Genomic DNA, 13,106 nt, shown 5'->3' on the forward strand with positions numbered 1-13,106 from the left:
GGATGATGACAGTGCCAACATACCAGCCTGAGGTAGTTCTGCAGCATCTGAAGTGGGATCATGGATGTATAAGTCACACTACTGAGGCAGCCTTCTTGGGGACCTGTGAGAAGTACACACAGAGAGGGAAAATTGGCCTTTCCTTGTGAAATACAGGTGATCAAGGTACCACACAAGCTACCATGAAAGAAACAGGATACTTGTGTGGACTTATAAGAGCTGACATTTGGCCAAGAAACATCAAAGTGACTTTGACACCTGTTTACTGGTTTCTAAACAGCTAATGCCCTGGGAGACTGAAAGCTCCACAGTTGATGCTTCCTCCCACCCGACTCCCTCAAGAAGGTCCGGTGACCTTTTTAGCAATTACTGCCAGGACCTCCAGAGTTCAGCAGCATCTGGAGCTGAGTATGCAAGCTGTTGGGCTTAGTGCTTCATTGTTTGTTAGCGAAAGCTAACATAGATAACCCAATCTTTGAAAAGCTTTAGTCTTGCCAAATATCACTGTACAAGTCCAGGGCCTTCTTTTAGTTAGGTTCTGTCCCCACCTCCAGTTCCAACACTCAACACCCTGGTCAAAATGTAATATGTTTTCTAGTGTGAACAATCAATTTTTAAAAAATTGCCATGGGTATGTATAGTTCAGACCTTAAAATTTGTAGTCAACACTTATTTTTTGAAAGTCTATTCCTAATTGTGGGAGATACATGAATAAATCATCAGTCTTTTATAATCCAGGACTGAGAAAAAGTAAATATACCACATAGTAATAACTAGACATTACACAAGACAATCAATCAGAGACTCAGTTTTATATATAAATTAGATGTAAGCAGAAAAAGAATTTACTGGATTGCTATGACCATTGAGTCACATTATACTTATGTCATAAATAAAAACATAGCCTGAAAAGAGTAGACACTTTCTTAATAGGCATGTGTACCATTAAAATATAATCATATCAGACATACATCATGGTTGACAGTAACAACAGACATTTCTCTTTAGACCAGTCTGTTACACTTAGCAACATGCCAATTTGCCTTTAGGTTGTTTCTAATGAGGGCCACAATGAGAGCAGCAGGACACTATGAGCAGGGTAGACATAACCAAGGGTGACAAACTCTAACTTCCAAGTCTTTTCTCCCCCTTAATCAGATATTTCAGGAAACATCTAATGATCTCATAGTAGAAGTCACACAAGTACTTCAAGAAGCAAGCAGACAGAACACTGAGGCTTAGGAACTGGTCCTGTGTGAGCCCATGGTGAGGCACACATGCCTTAGGCACTAGACTAGTTTGGCATCACCTGACAAGAGCACTGTGACCTGCTCCACCTTCTTCTTCTTCATGAAGTCCCACGGGGACTGGGAAAAGCTCTGACCAGTTGACCACGGAATACTTCCTATTTGAAGAAAGGGAAACATGTAGTCATGGAGAGCCACGGTAACAAAGAGCCTAAATGATGCTTTCACAGTGGCTGACACATTCTCCTCTGTGAGATGCTGAAGAGTTCAGAGCTTCTGAGGCCACAGGGCATACAATAGGCAATGACCTCCCCAGGGACATTTTTGTCCTGGGTCAAGGGGAAACTTATTCATTCTATAGACTTGTTTTAAAAAGTATACCTAAAAAGGGATACCTAAAAATAAAAACATATCTAGATGCTTCCAAGGTCAAGTTCTCAAAAATTTTAAATCCTGAAACCACTGCCTACTTCACCATCAAGTTCCAGCACTTGGAAGAACATCTGATTTTTCACCATCTAGTCTCTGGGTCATTTTCTAGGGAAGATTCCAGAACTTTTTGGTATAGTTTCAGGATATTAGGCCAAGAATTTCAGGTTATTTATCAAGGTGCAGCCCCAATACTTTTATAACCTCTAGCCTTCTGCATCTCAGCTGAGCTGAAGTTCCTTTAATTGTGACTTAGAAAATTCACTTATGAAGGTTAAAAATAACATCGATTATAAACTGGCTATAGAAAGACCTAAACTAACTAAAGACTAAACTAAGTCCACAAAACTCAATGACTTTTAGAACTACACTACTACTTGGGCAGGCTACAGCTCTGTGAGAAAAATGAACCTTCAACCATCTGGCAACCACTGTTCACAGAAGCACTTTCATTGGCTGTTGGGAATCACCACTCCTTGTCACCAGTTTCCAGATTAACTATAAAACAGCAGACACAGGGCCACCTCCTTCAGGACACCTCTGTCTTGTCTTTATATATCAGACTTCAGCACAGAGCCATGTTCTGCATGATCCTGTGTTAGGCAGGCAAAATATGTTCCTGAGAATCACTCATGGCTTGTTTTCTTAATGCAATTTTAAAACTGCCTTATCCTTCCACAGTAGTATGTTAACTATTATCTCAAAGTTGTCATAAGTAAGTTATTCTATAGCTAGTGGGAATATATTTTAAAGCAAGCCCACTTCTAAAAACACCTTCTGTTATAGGCTGATACATTAAAAGCATCAGTCAAGGTTGCCTTTCCTTCCCCGAGGTCAGTCTTTTTAAATGTGGTTCTGTTGGACATGTATGCTTTCACCTTCGTAAGCCTGGGAGTTGAATCCTGATTGCTTTGCTCGATAGCCACGTGCCTTTGCACAAGTCTTCTAATTCCCATGTAGCTTATACAATGTGGCTTTGGTGTGTTTTCATAAAGTATCCTGCACAGACCCTACAGCGAATGCTTGTAATAGATGTTAATTTAGATCGAAGGGGAAAAAAGTCAGGGACAAGGAATATTTTTTGAGTTCTTACTGTGCCCACTGGAAAACAAATCTTGTCTTTTTAAGTTCTTTGTAAGTCTGTTCATTAGAAATAAGGTGTTACCACTCTGACCTATCCCCTGTGGGAGGTTTGAATGTAACTCCATTAAAGGGTTTCTTTCAATTCTAGACCACATTGGACTCCTGTACTCTTCTACTGTGCTGTTATCATAGGATAACATACCTGGCAGGGCCTCAGGGCAAATCTGGAGCTAAGTTCACTTAAGCAAGCATCTATAATGTGGTTAGTTTCTTGCCTTAATCTGGCTGTAATAACAAAGCCTCATCAAAGGCTTTCAAGCTATTTACTCTCTAACATTACTTGAGGCACAAAAGCATTTTTATAGCAACAAGGCAACATTATGTAATGGCTTCACTGTGAAGGCTCAAGGCTTTCAGTACAGGCAGTGGCCACAAGCAAACCTAGAATGTGTTTCATCAGTGAACTATCAGGCTATGAAGCTCACAGACACAAATAAACCCAGACGTTTAACTTTCGCTTCACTTCAAGGCTGCTTATACCTAGCATGATGGATTGTATGCTGCTGGTGCCAAGACCGATGCAGGAGTCAGTCGTGTTATTAAGTGTCCCATCTTCCAGACCCCAACATCCATCAGAAGAGATGGCTTGGAAGTGATTTGTCAGAGCCTGACTCACTGCTTTTGAAAAATCTTCCCATGATGTCTGTTTGCGGATATTTAAAGTGCATATTGTGTGTTCACATTCAAAGTCGTCAGAACCGTCGTTGCTTGGTTGAATTTCACCCACGGAAATCCTTAAGGGTATTTTAAGAGCATCTGTTAGAAAAACAAAGAGATGGGAGTTTAGAAACAGCCTTGATAGGGGGAAAAGAAAGCCAAGCTACTAAATAAAATAGCAGTTAGGAAGATTTTAAAGATAAATCAAAAGACGGCTATCTTATTCAACATCAAGCTGAGTCTTCTTGTATTGCAGCAAATACTGGTCTCCTGGTCTCCCCACAGTTTCTTGGGAAACATATAAAGTGAACCATTTATCATTCCTTGTATCTCAGCCTTTCTACTTCATTGACTCTTCCCTGCGGCAAGATTCTCAAGCTGTTTAAAAGAAAGGAAGTTGGATAAGTTGGAAAAACCAGGAGTCCTCCTTTCATCTAGAGTTCTTTATGTTGTCCTTATATTTATATATAACGTCATGAGCAAGTGAGAACACAGTCCAAAGGTCGGTAGGCTTAGAATAGTCCCCTGAGAGTCAACACAGAGCTCAGTCTGAGCAGCCTTCTCCTTGCTATGTGAACTTGGTAAATGTCCCTAGTCTTGCTATCCCTCAGTGTTCCATAAAAGGCAGAAAATCTACAGAGAATTTTCATGGAGAGTAAATTCTTTTTAGTTTGGAAGGGATGCTATGAATTCAACTCAGAATTACATGATAAATTTCAGTGAGTATTTGATAAGTGTTCAGTGTTGTACTTCTGACTCCCAGGGCTTAGTGCACAGTGAGCTAGCCTTCTACCGCTCAGCTCTACCCTCTCCCGCAACAGCAGAAGCTTTGGATGAAATTTCCCATCTGAAGGATATCAACTGAGTTGATACACATGCACTTTTGTTCTTATAAGCTCAATTATGTTTACTAAAAATCGCTTGTGTTGGTTCTAGAATCTTCTATGTCATACCACTATATTTAATAAATTTTAATATTCAATACATTGTTGAATATAAATACTTCTATTATAAAAACAAAGCTGAAGACTTTAGAGCTATTTGATGAAATTGCTCAAAAGTGTTTACCCAATGAGGTATAAATAAAATGATAATATAAAATTATAAAAATGTAACAGTGTCTGTCAGATCCTGTGTTGAGTTTACTTTCCAAATATATTCAGATACTCAAGAACTAAAGTCATAGAGGACATAGCAAAGCTAGATTGTGTTTTACCAAGAATCCACAAAATTCAATGAGTGGAAGCTTACTAAAGGCTTTCCCACATAGTGAAAGAATTAGGTAGTATGCTTTAATACTAAAATAAAATGCTTTCAGTGAATGACCTAACAACCATACCTAATGGCCAGTACTGACTAGATTCAGAGTGTTATTTAAAAATAAAAAACTTGGGAGTGGAGCATGAGAGAGGTTACACAGGCTGAGTTGGGAGTGGTGGTGAATATCATCAAAATACATTGTAGGCATGTCTGAAATTCTCAAATAGCAAATTGAAAATATATAAAAACAAGGGAAACTTTAATTTTAATATAAGAATTGAAATATAAAACTAAATTATAATTTCCCCCTTTTTAATATTTTTATTTTTATTGGTTATTTTATTTATTATCATTTCAAATGTTATTCCCCTTCCTGTTTTCCCCTTTGCAACTCCTCTATCCTATCCCACTTCCACCTCCTTCTGTTAGGGTGCTCCCTCACCCATCCACCCACCCACCCCACCTCACTGACCTAGCATTCCCCTTCACTGGGGCATCAAGTCTCCATAGGACCAAGGGCCTCCCCTCCCATTGATGCCAGATAAGGCCATCCTCTGCTACATATGCAGATGGAGCCATGGGTCCCTCCCCGTGTGCTCTTTGGTTGAAGGTTTAGTCATTGAGAGCTCTTGGGAGGGTCTGGGGGATCTGGTTGGTTGATAGTGTTGTTCTTTCTATGGGGTTGCAAACCCCTTCAGCTTCTTCATTCCTAGCTCCTCCATTGGGGTCCCCATGCTCAGTCCAATGGTTGGCTGCAAGCATCCGCATCTGTATTGGTCAGGCTCTGGCAGAACATCTCAGGGGTAATTTCCCCCTTTTCAAATGGCTTTTCCACTAACTTACTATTATTTTATTTTCCAGTTGACAGTTGTATATCTTACCTCCAGCAGCTAACATACATGTCCTCTGCTTCTAACACAGGATGCTGGGCCCTCCATACCTCTGTTCTTCTCTCCTTAATAGTCTTCTTCCTCAGGCTCCTTGACTTTATCAACACTTTTTAGTGGTAGCCTGTCTTCTGGATTTACTGTCATTCCTCCACAGACTTCTCATCTCAGCTCTATAACTATCTCTGACAGACTGCTGACTGTCAAACTCACACGTATAGTTCATCTTTCCCCTTCGAGTTCCTGCTGACTTGACACAGACATCTCAAAACCACACATCCAAGTAACTCCTGACCTTTGTTAACCATGTCAGCTTCACCTCTGACAGCTCTCCCTGGAATGGGGGGTGGCAATTCCAGATCCCTTGGAATGACCTATGATGTCCTTCTTTTCTACTCTACATTTGCCAATCATGGATTTCTGTTGACGCTTCATTCAGTATCTTTGGAACCAAAATTCTTCTTATGGCTCTTTCTGCTATAATCCTAGGTGTTACTCACCATTTTCACCTTTCAGCTGGAAGATTTATATTTTAACAAATGTCCCTAAATCTTTGTACAATCTAGTCTCAACAAAGCAGCTGGTGAAAGCTAAAAATCACATTATATGTATTATCCTCTAGCTGTAATAAGTCCTTATAATGAGTGAGTAGTTTCATTTCTGTTGCTGAGACAAATACCATAACAAGAGCAATGCAGGGGAGGAAAGGCTTTTCTGGGTTACAATTCTATGTTACAGGCCTTCGTTTCTGGGAAGACAAGTCAGGAACTTACATCTACAGTCAAGAGAAGAAAGTGTACATGGATCTTTTCTTGCTTTCTTCTTAGCTATATTCAGTTAGACTTTCTATTTCTTATATTATTCTAGAACCTTCTGCCTAGGAAATAATGATGCCCACAGTGGCTTGGGTCAATTTATATCAATTAACACTCAAGACGATCCCCCACAGACATGCAAATGAGCCAACTTGATCTCCATAAATCCTTAAGTAGACGTTCTTCCCAAATCTGTTAGCTACAATAACAACCAAACTGGGAAGATACTCTTATTGGGCACAATAGAGGCAATGTATATTTTGAGTATCAATTTACTTTCTGATTGGATCTAAAATTCACTCCACAGGAAGAAATGCCTGGCTGATGCGTAAATCTGACCAAGAACCCTTAGGAAACTCATAGTCCCCAGGACTTAACCTATTATTTTGCTAAATAGATACAACATAAACCTGACCTCGAAATTTTTATCTCAGACCACATACGGACAGCAACAGTAAATGCAAAATTTACTACTGGTCAGAGAGAAGGGAAAAAAGTTAAGAGAGCCAGAGGCCATGGAGGACCAAGGCAAAACAGTTTTCTGGACATGACAGGACTATTCACTCATGAATCCAGTCACTGTGGTTGCCTAGACCTGCACAAGTCAACTTTCTATCATCTATGTAGGAGGGGCTTATGAGCACCCGCCCCTAGGTGAGGAGCTTTGGGTAGTTGCTTCAGGAGGCAAAGCCAGTTTTCTTTAAGGATGATGTTGGTCTCTGGTAGGTCAAACATGGTCTGGTGAATATCACATGCCCATATATTTATGGGCAGAGCAAATTGGGCCATGCAAGTTATTAAAATGAAAGTACATGAGGCTGGGAGAGGGATTAGTGGGGCAGGGAGTGGATCTGGGATACATATCTAACATAGCTCTACTGGTTCACACCTATTGTCTCAGTACTTTGGAACCTGAGGCAGGAGGATCACTGTGAGTTTGAAGGCAGTCTGGTACTTAGTTTCAGGTATGTTATAAAGTAAGGCTCCGTTTAGAAGGAAAAGGGAAGAAAAAAGAAGGAATGGAGGGAGAAAAGGGGGACTTGAGGGAAGAAGGGAAGGAGGGAGAAGGGAAGCAAGAGAGGGAAGAGAGGGAGGAAAGAAAGGGAAAGATGGATCCATCTCTGAGTGTGCAATTAGAGGTTAAAATATTACTTTAGATGTTAAAGTGGCATGTCCTAAAGATAATGATTACTGAAACATCTGGCTTAACAGCTATTTTGAGAGACAACTGACATGTTATTATATTTTCTATGATCTGTCATTCCATACTCATAAGGTTACAGGGGGACTTTTCATAAAATGCACTGAGGAGCATGAACTTAGAGAGCTGGAGGAGACCATGACATCATAAATTATTTGCAAAGGCCGGCAGTAAGTAACCAAGTGCTGGAGTTATCATCGGTTCAGCTGCTGCAGAGTGCACAGCTGGAAAGTCTTACCTGGAATTCCAGTATCTCCAAAGAATCGGGGTGGGATTGGGTTGGGGGTGAGGGTAATCATTTCCATTGTTCTCTCAGTAAAGTCTAAGACTGAGCTGACACTATTTGTGCAGCAAAGACCTGCACAGTAATTTTACTTGAGGGAAAAAGGCAATGGTATCCTCAGAAATGTTTTTGCAATAACTAAGGCTCAAAAGAAGCAGGTAAGTCATTATAGATGTGCCAGTATCTTTCCAGGTGCTCCAGAGCCCCTGTGGTATGGCAGGATAAGCAGGCTAGAACATCACTCACTCAGATTCTCCAGCAAATGCTTGCAGTCATCAGTGGCAACATCATGCACAGTCCGATTGCACTTGTCTCTCCTTTCCGGCTCTAGCCCTCCATGCCTACACAAGATTTCTAGGCAGTTCTGTAAAGACAAGAGCACTATTATATCCATGTCCAAATCCATCAACTTGAGTGAAAAACCCAAGGGAGAAAGCCACTTGCCTGTGGTCAAGAATTCATAGCTGCACATCCCTAGAGTACCCATACTTTGGAGGTGAAGGCAGGAGAATTAACAGTTTGAGATCTGTGTGGGATATATATGTCTTGACATGGTCTTCCCTTTACCTATCAGTGTACAAGTCATACCCCAGTTTTGCAGGGATAGGGGCAGTAAGGGAGGGAGGCACAGAGAGAGACAGCCAGAGAGAAAAGAACAAAAATAACAAACAACAGGCAAAGCACAAATGAAAGTGGAAGTGGCCCAGGCAGCTAACACATGATTGCCAAGCATGGTGACATGCGTTAGATCCTCAAGACTCACAGCATGGAAGAAGAGAACCAATCCTCAACAGCTCTCTTCACATGTGTCATGTTATACACACACAAAGATACATGCACACACACATACCATACACCAGAGAGGGGGGGGAGAGGGAGAGGGAGAGAGAGAGAGAGAGAGAAGGGGGGGGAGAGAGAGGAAGAGAGAGAGGGAGAGAGGGGGGGAGAGAGAGGGGGGAGAGGGGGGGAGAGAGACAGAGAGGGAGGAAGAGAGAGGGGGGAGAGACAGAGAGAGAGGAAGAGAGAGAGGGAGAGAGAGGAAGAGAGAGAGGGAGAGAGAGGAAGAGAGAGAGGGAGAGAGAGGAAGAGAGAGGGAGAGAGGGACAGAGAGAGAGGGAGAGAGAGAGAGAGAGAGAGAGAGAGAGAGAGAGAGGAAGAGAGAGAGAGGAAGAGAGAGGGGGAGAGAGGGACAGAGAGAAAGAGAGAGCCCAATGCAGTATAAAACAATGCCAGAATTCACAGTTAGAAATCTCACTTCAATCCCAGCAACTCACATACAATCTCAAATGTATCTCAAATGTATCTAAGTAATATCTAGATTTGCAAAGCAAAGAATATTTCATTTGAATAATTTTCCAGATGCTAGGGATGGAATCTTGTTGGACACACTCCAGCCCGAGTGCTTCATTTCAACTTAAAGTAAGCGAAGACTCTTAAGCTAAGAAGAAAAAGTTGCTTCACGGTGTGAAAAGAAGAATGAGATGACTTCATCAAACTGTATCTTCCACTCGGCAAATCAGAACAGGAAGACTTTTGCTTCAGTCAGCTGTTTCTGTTGTTTCCTGGTAATGTATTAATTTTTCTACAAGAATGAGACCAAATAGGCCAGAAACAAAAATTACTAGAAACCACTAGAAGCCAAATGAGGCATTGTGCTTTCTAATATCTCCACCCCCTCCAAAAGAGAGGCAGACAGAAAAGTGAATGACCACACACACACACACACACACACACACACACACACACACACACACACACACACTTAGGTGTATCTGTATATTTGAGTTTCTGGAACTGAAATATCTGTACCTGTGAAATCTTGCCTTCTTCTCCTCCTTCCGCAGGATGGAACTTAGGGCTTTACATGGGCTACCAAGTGGCTTCCTTCCCCAGCCCTTGGTTTATAAAAACTGTCAGGCAGCCTGCATCCAGGCACCCTGCAGCACAGCCAATCAGATCTTCTGCAAAGGCTTCTCTTGGTGTACAGCTTCCTTTTTTGTTTTGTAAAAACCTTTCCTTTCTAATAGAATAGTCTCCTTGCAATACAATGTCCCGTGTAAAGCACACCACTATTTATCACGGAAGCATGGCTGCAATGTGAATCTAACTTGAAAGGACATTTTGCCTGCTCAATGCTCCAATTTGACCTTTAATCACACTCCCACCTCCAGAACTATTTGCTGATTTTTAACAGTAGTGAATGTTCCAACTTGTCTTTGAACATTGCATAAATGGAAGCATACAGCAGGGACACTTACATTTAGCTTCTTTCGTTCAATATAACTTCCGACATTCATTCATGTATTATTATTCATAATTGAATTTTACTTAAAATAAAAAAAAAACTCTGTATTACAGTGTGGTATTCCTGGACATAAGCATGCCTCAAATTACTCATTCATTCCCTGTCAATGCACAGTTGCTTTCTGCTGTGATCTTTCCAGGGCATGCGCTGTGGTGCACAGATGCAGGTCTATGCACTAACACCAGACGACTGGCTGTAGAGCAGGCCTTGACTTGGTGCTGTGTTAGGACACACGGAAAGCACTTCCCACATTGGCTGAACCAATCACATCCCCAGGAAGAGCATGTGTGAGTTGCAACTGCTTCATATTGCTTCCAAAACTTACTTTCAAATACAGCAATGAGTTCACCAAGGCAGGGGATTAGGAACCAGAAAACAAAGCGAAGATGAAGTTGGGGCTATCAACTAAAATGAAGGGTGACCAGAAGAAGTCTTGCTGACCTGAAGGCAGAGTTGATATAGAGGGCCTTTTTTGGTGTTAACAGGATGTGAGACTACACCTGCCAACTGAAGAGCTCTGTCGGGGGTCCTCTAAATTAAGAAATTCTGCTTGCCTTTAAAGAAACATATTAGGACATTTGGTGTTCTCTGTTAGCTTTTGCTCAGGTTGTAGGTATTATATCTTCAAAGTCTGGCTTTCATGGATCTGTGGATCAGACTTAGAAAAACCCTAAACTAAAGAGTTCACTTCAAGCAATGTCTATTTTATAAACTACTTTTATCAAGGTGGCATTTATGAAACTACTATAAAGCCAGTAAATGAAGAAGATAGCTAATGAGAAACCTGGATAATGCAAACTGAGACATTACTCAGAATGTATTCAATAGATACAATATGGAAACTAAACTTTGCAAGTTCCAGGATAGCCATAGGTTTTTAATTCTTTAAGCTAGTACTTGTGGCAAAAGATAGTAAAACTGAAGCAGGCCTAGATTCAAATCATGTTAATTGGTATGATCATATTTACAATGATATGGTGTTTTTCTTATATCATTCCTGATTCAATTTCTGAGTTTCAAATAATGTCACTTATAGGACTGTCAGATGACTTAAACAAAAGGTGCCTAGAGTTCTTTGATGTTTGCAATGAACTAAGCACCCAGTGTATATTAGCAGCTGTAATTAATTAGAGTCAACATAGTCATTGCCAGTTATAAAATATCCCCAATAGTTGAGTTGGCTGGTGAGTTAGCAGTGCATACAGAAAATGCTAGTCTAATGATAATTTTGGTGATGTCAATAAATTATTTTTTAAAAATGATAGAGAGCTATAACACAGATTGCAAGTCTCTCCAACTAAGATTCTTTGATCCTTGACTTTAAAGTGAATTGTTTCTACTTGTCATTACAGGAAGGTAGAGCAGTAGAATATCACATGTTAAGTGCTGCCTTCTTCTTGAAGGAAGCAGGGAAGATGTACCCATGAATTTAATGGCATCCAGATATTGCTACAGGCCCAATCCCACAGTGCTGTGCAGACTTCATGGGGAGCACAAGCCTAGATGAACAATTGGGCCCAGCACGTCCTTCTCAAGAACTACTGTCAATACATAACATATGAATTCATGCTAATGACAAGGCACAGTTCCAGACATTGCAGGAGTAGTCATGAATCATGTAATTGTAGGGATATGTTGCAAGAAATGTGTTATTGGGTCATTCATGCTACCTGAACATCATAGACTGTCCTTCCACATACTGAGATAGCTGAATGTCACAAGGCGATATATTCTTATGGGACCATCATCGTGTATGCTATACACCAATGACTGAAATATTTATGTGGTGCAGGACTGGCATAATCTTAGTTTAATACTCATATGTAAGGTGCTACACACTAAGCACTATGTTAAGGTCGTAGGCTCTGAGGATAAATGAAGTAGAAGTTCAAGTCTCATGGAGAAGTGAAAAATGCCATAAAGAGTTTGATATGACCTAGCAAGTGTGAAGACCTAAGTTTAGATTCCCAAGGCCCATTTAAGACTGGATAAGGTAATAGGCATCCAAGCACGCCTATAGCAAGAAGGGAGGCAGAGGCCTCCCTTGACTCACTTGAATGTCAATCAAATTGATGAAGGCAGTGATAAATAAGAGAGTATCTCTAAGAAGGTAAAGGGATGGAGCCACCACTTGAGATTGTCCTTTGACAGCTTCATGCATGTATGACATGCATGTACTCATACTTATACACACGAACACACATATACTCACCATGCACATATGCACAGATTTCTTTTATGTAACTTATGGGGAAATATGAAGAAGAAAGGTCTGGCATGTCATGTCACTGTAACAAATACCCAACATAAACTCTTAAGAAGACAAAAGGTTGTTTGAAGTCAGTTTCAGGGATTCCCATTCTCAGTCAGTTGCTTGTGTTATTGCGGGCTTTTGGTTAGGTGGCAAATTATGGAAGGGACATGAGGGAAGGCAACACTGAGAACTTTATGATGACTGGGAAGGAAAGGAAAGAAACAGGAAGGGTCAAGTTCCCAATATTCCTTTCAAAATAATGACCCTATATGACTAGAAGACCCCTAACCAGGTCCTACTCCTTAGAAGACTGCCTTTGGGAAACATTTATACCACAGCAAGGGACTTACAGATGTGACAGAAGTAAATTTTTACCTTACAGAAAAGTAGGAAGAAAAAAAGATGAAAGGTACCTTTCCCTCTTCCTGGTTTCCTGCTAGGGTTATAGTTTCTAGAATTGGGCCTAAACAGGCAGCATGCCCTACCCTCATGTCCAGATGGATGGCCTTTGGATTGAAGTCATATAGATGTATATCAACTCTCTCAGAGACCTATGACCTCTATCTTAGGTTTTATTTCCACTTACAATATAGCCTTCCCTGCTGACCATGAACCCAGAGCAAAA

At 40.9% G+C, this 13,106-nt stretch overlaps 1 protein-coding gene across 5 annotated transcripts in view; it reads right to left on the reverse strand.

The window, feature by feature from the left end:
• Positions 1 to 13,106, reverse strand: part of Cttnbp2 (cortactin binding protein 2) — a 163,732-nt gene that overhangs the window by 43,173 nt on the left and 107,453 nt on the right. For 4 of the 5 annotated variants that reach the window (XM_039107159.2, XM_017592494.3, NM_001114401.1 and 1 more), the window contains 4 exons: positions 8,169 to 8,286; positions 3,300 to 3,575; positions 1,310 to 1,405; positions 24 to 103 (listed from right to left, as the gene is read on the reverse strand). In XM_039107159.2, coding sequence (XP_038963087.1) covers positions 24 to 103; positions 1,310 to 1,405; positions 3,300 to 3,575; positions 8,169 to 8,286 — 570 coding nt within the window. Of the gene's footprint in view, positions 1 to 23; positions 104 to 1,309; positions 1,406 to 3,299; positions 3,576 to 8,168; positions 8,287 to 13,106 lie in introns of those variants that run through there. The other variant, XM_039107161.2, reaches the window with a different exon arrangement.

This window comes from Rattus norvegicus, chromosome 4 (genome assembly GCF_036323735.1).
Source record: "Rattus norvegicus strain BN/NHsdMcwi chromosome 4, GRCr8, whole genome shotgun sequence".
NCBI classification, from domain to species: domain Eukaryota; kingdom Metazoa; phylum Chordata; class Mammalia; order Rodentia; family Muridae; genus Rattus; species Rattus norvegicus.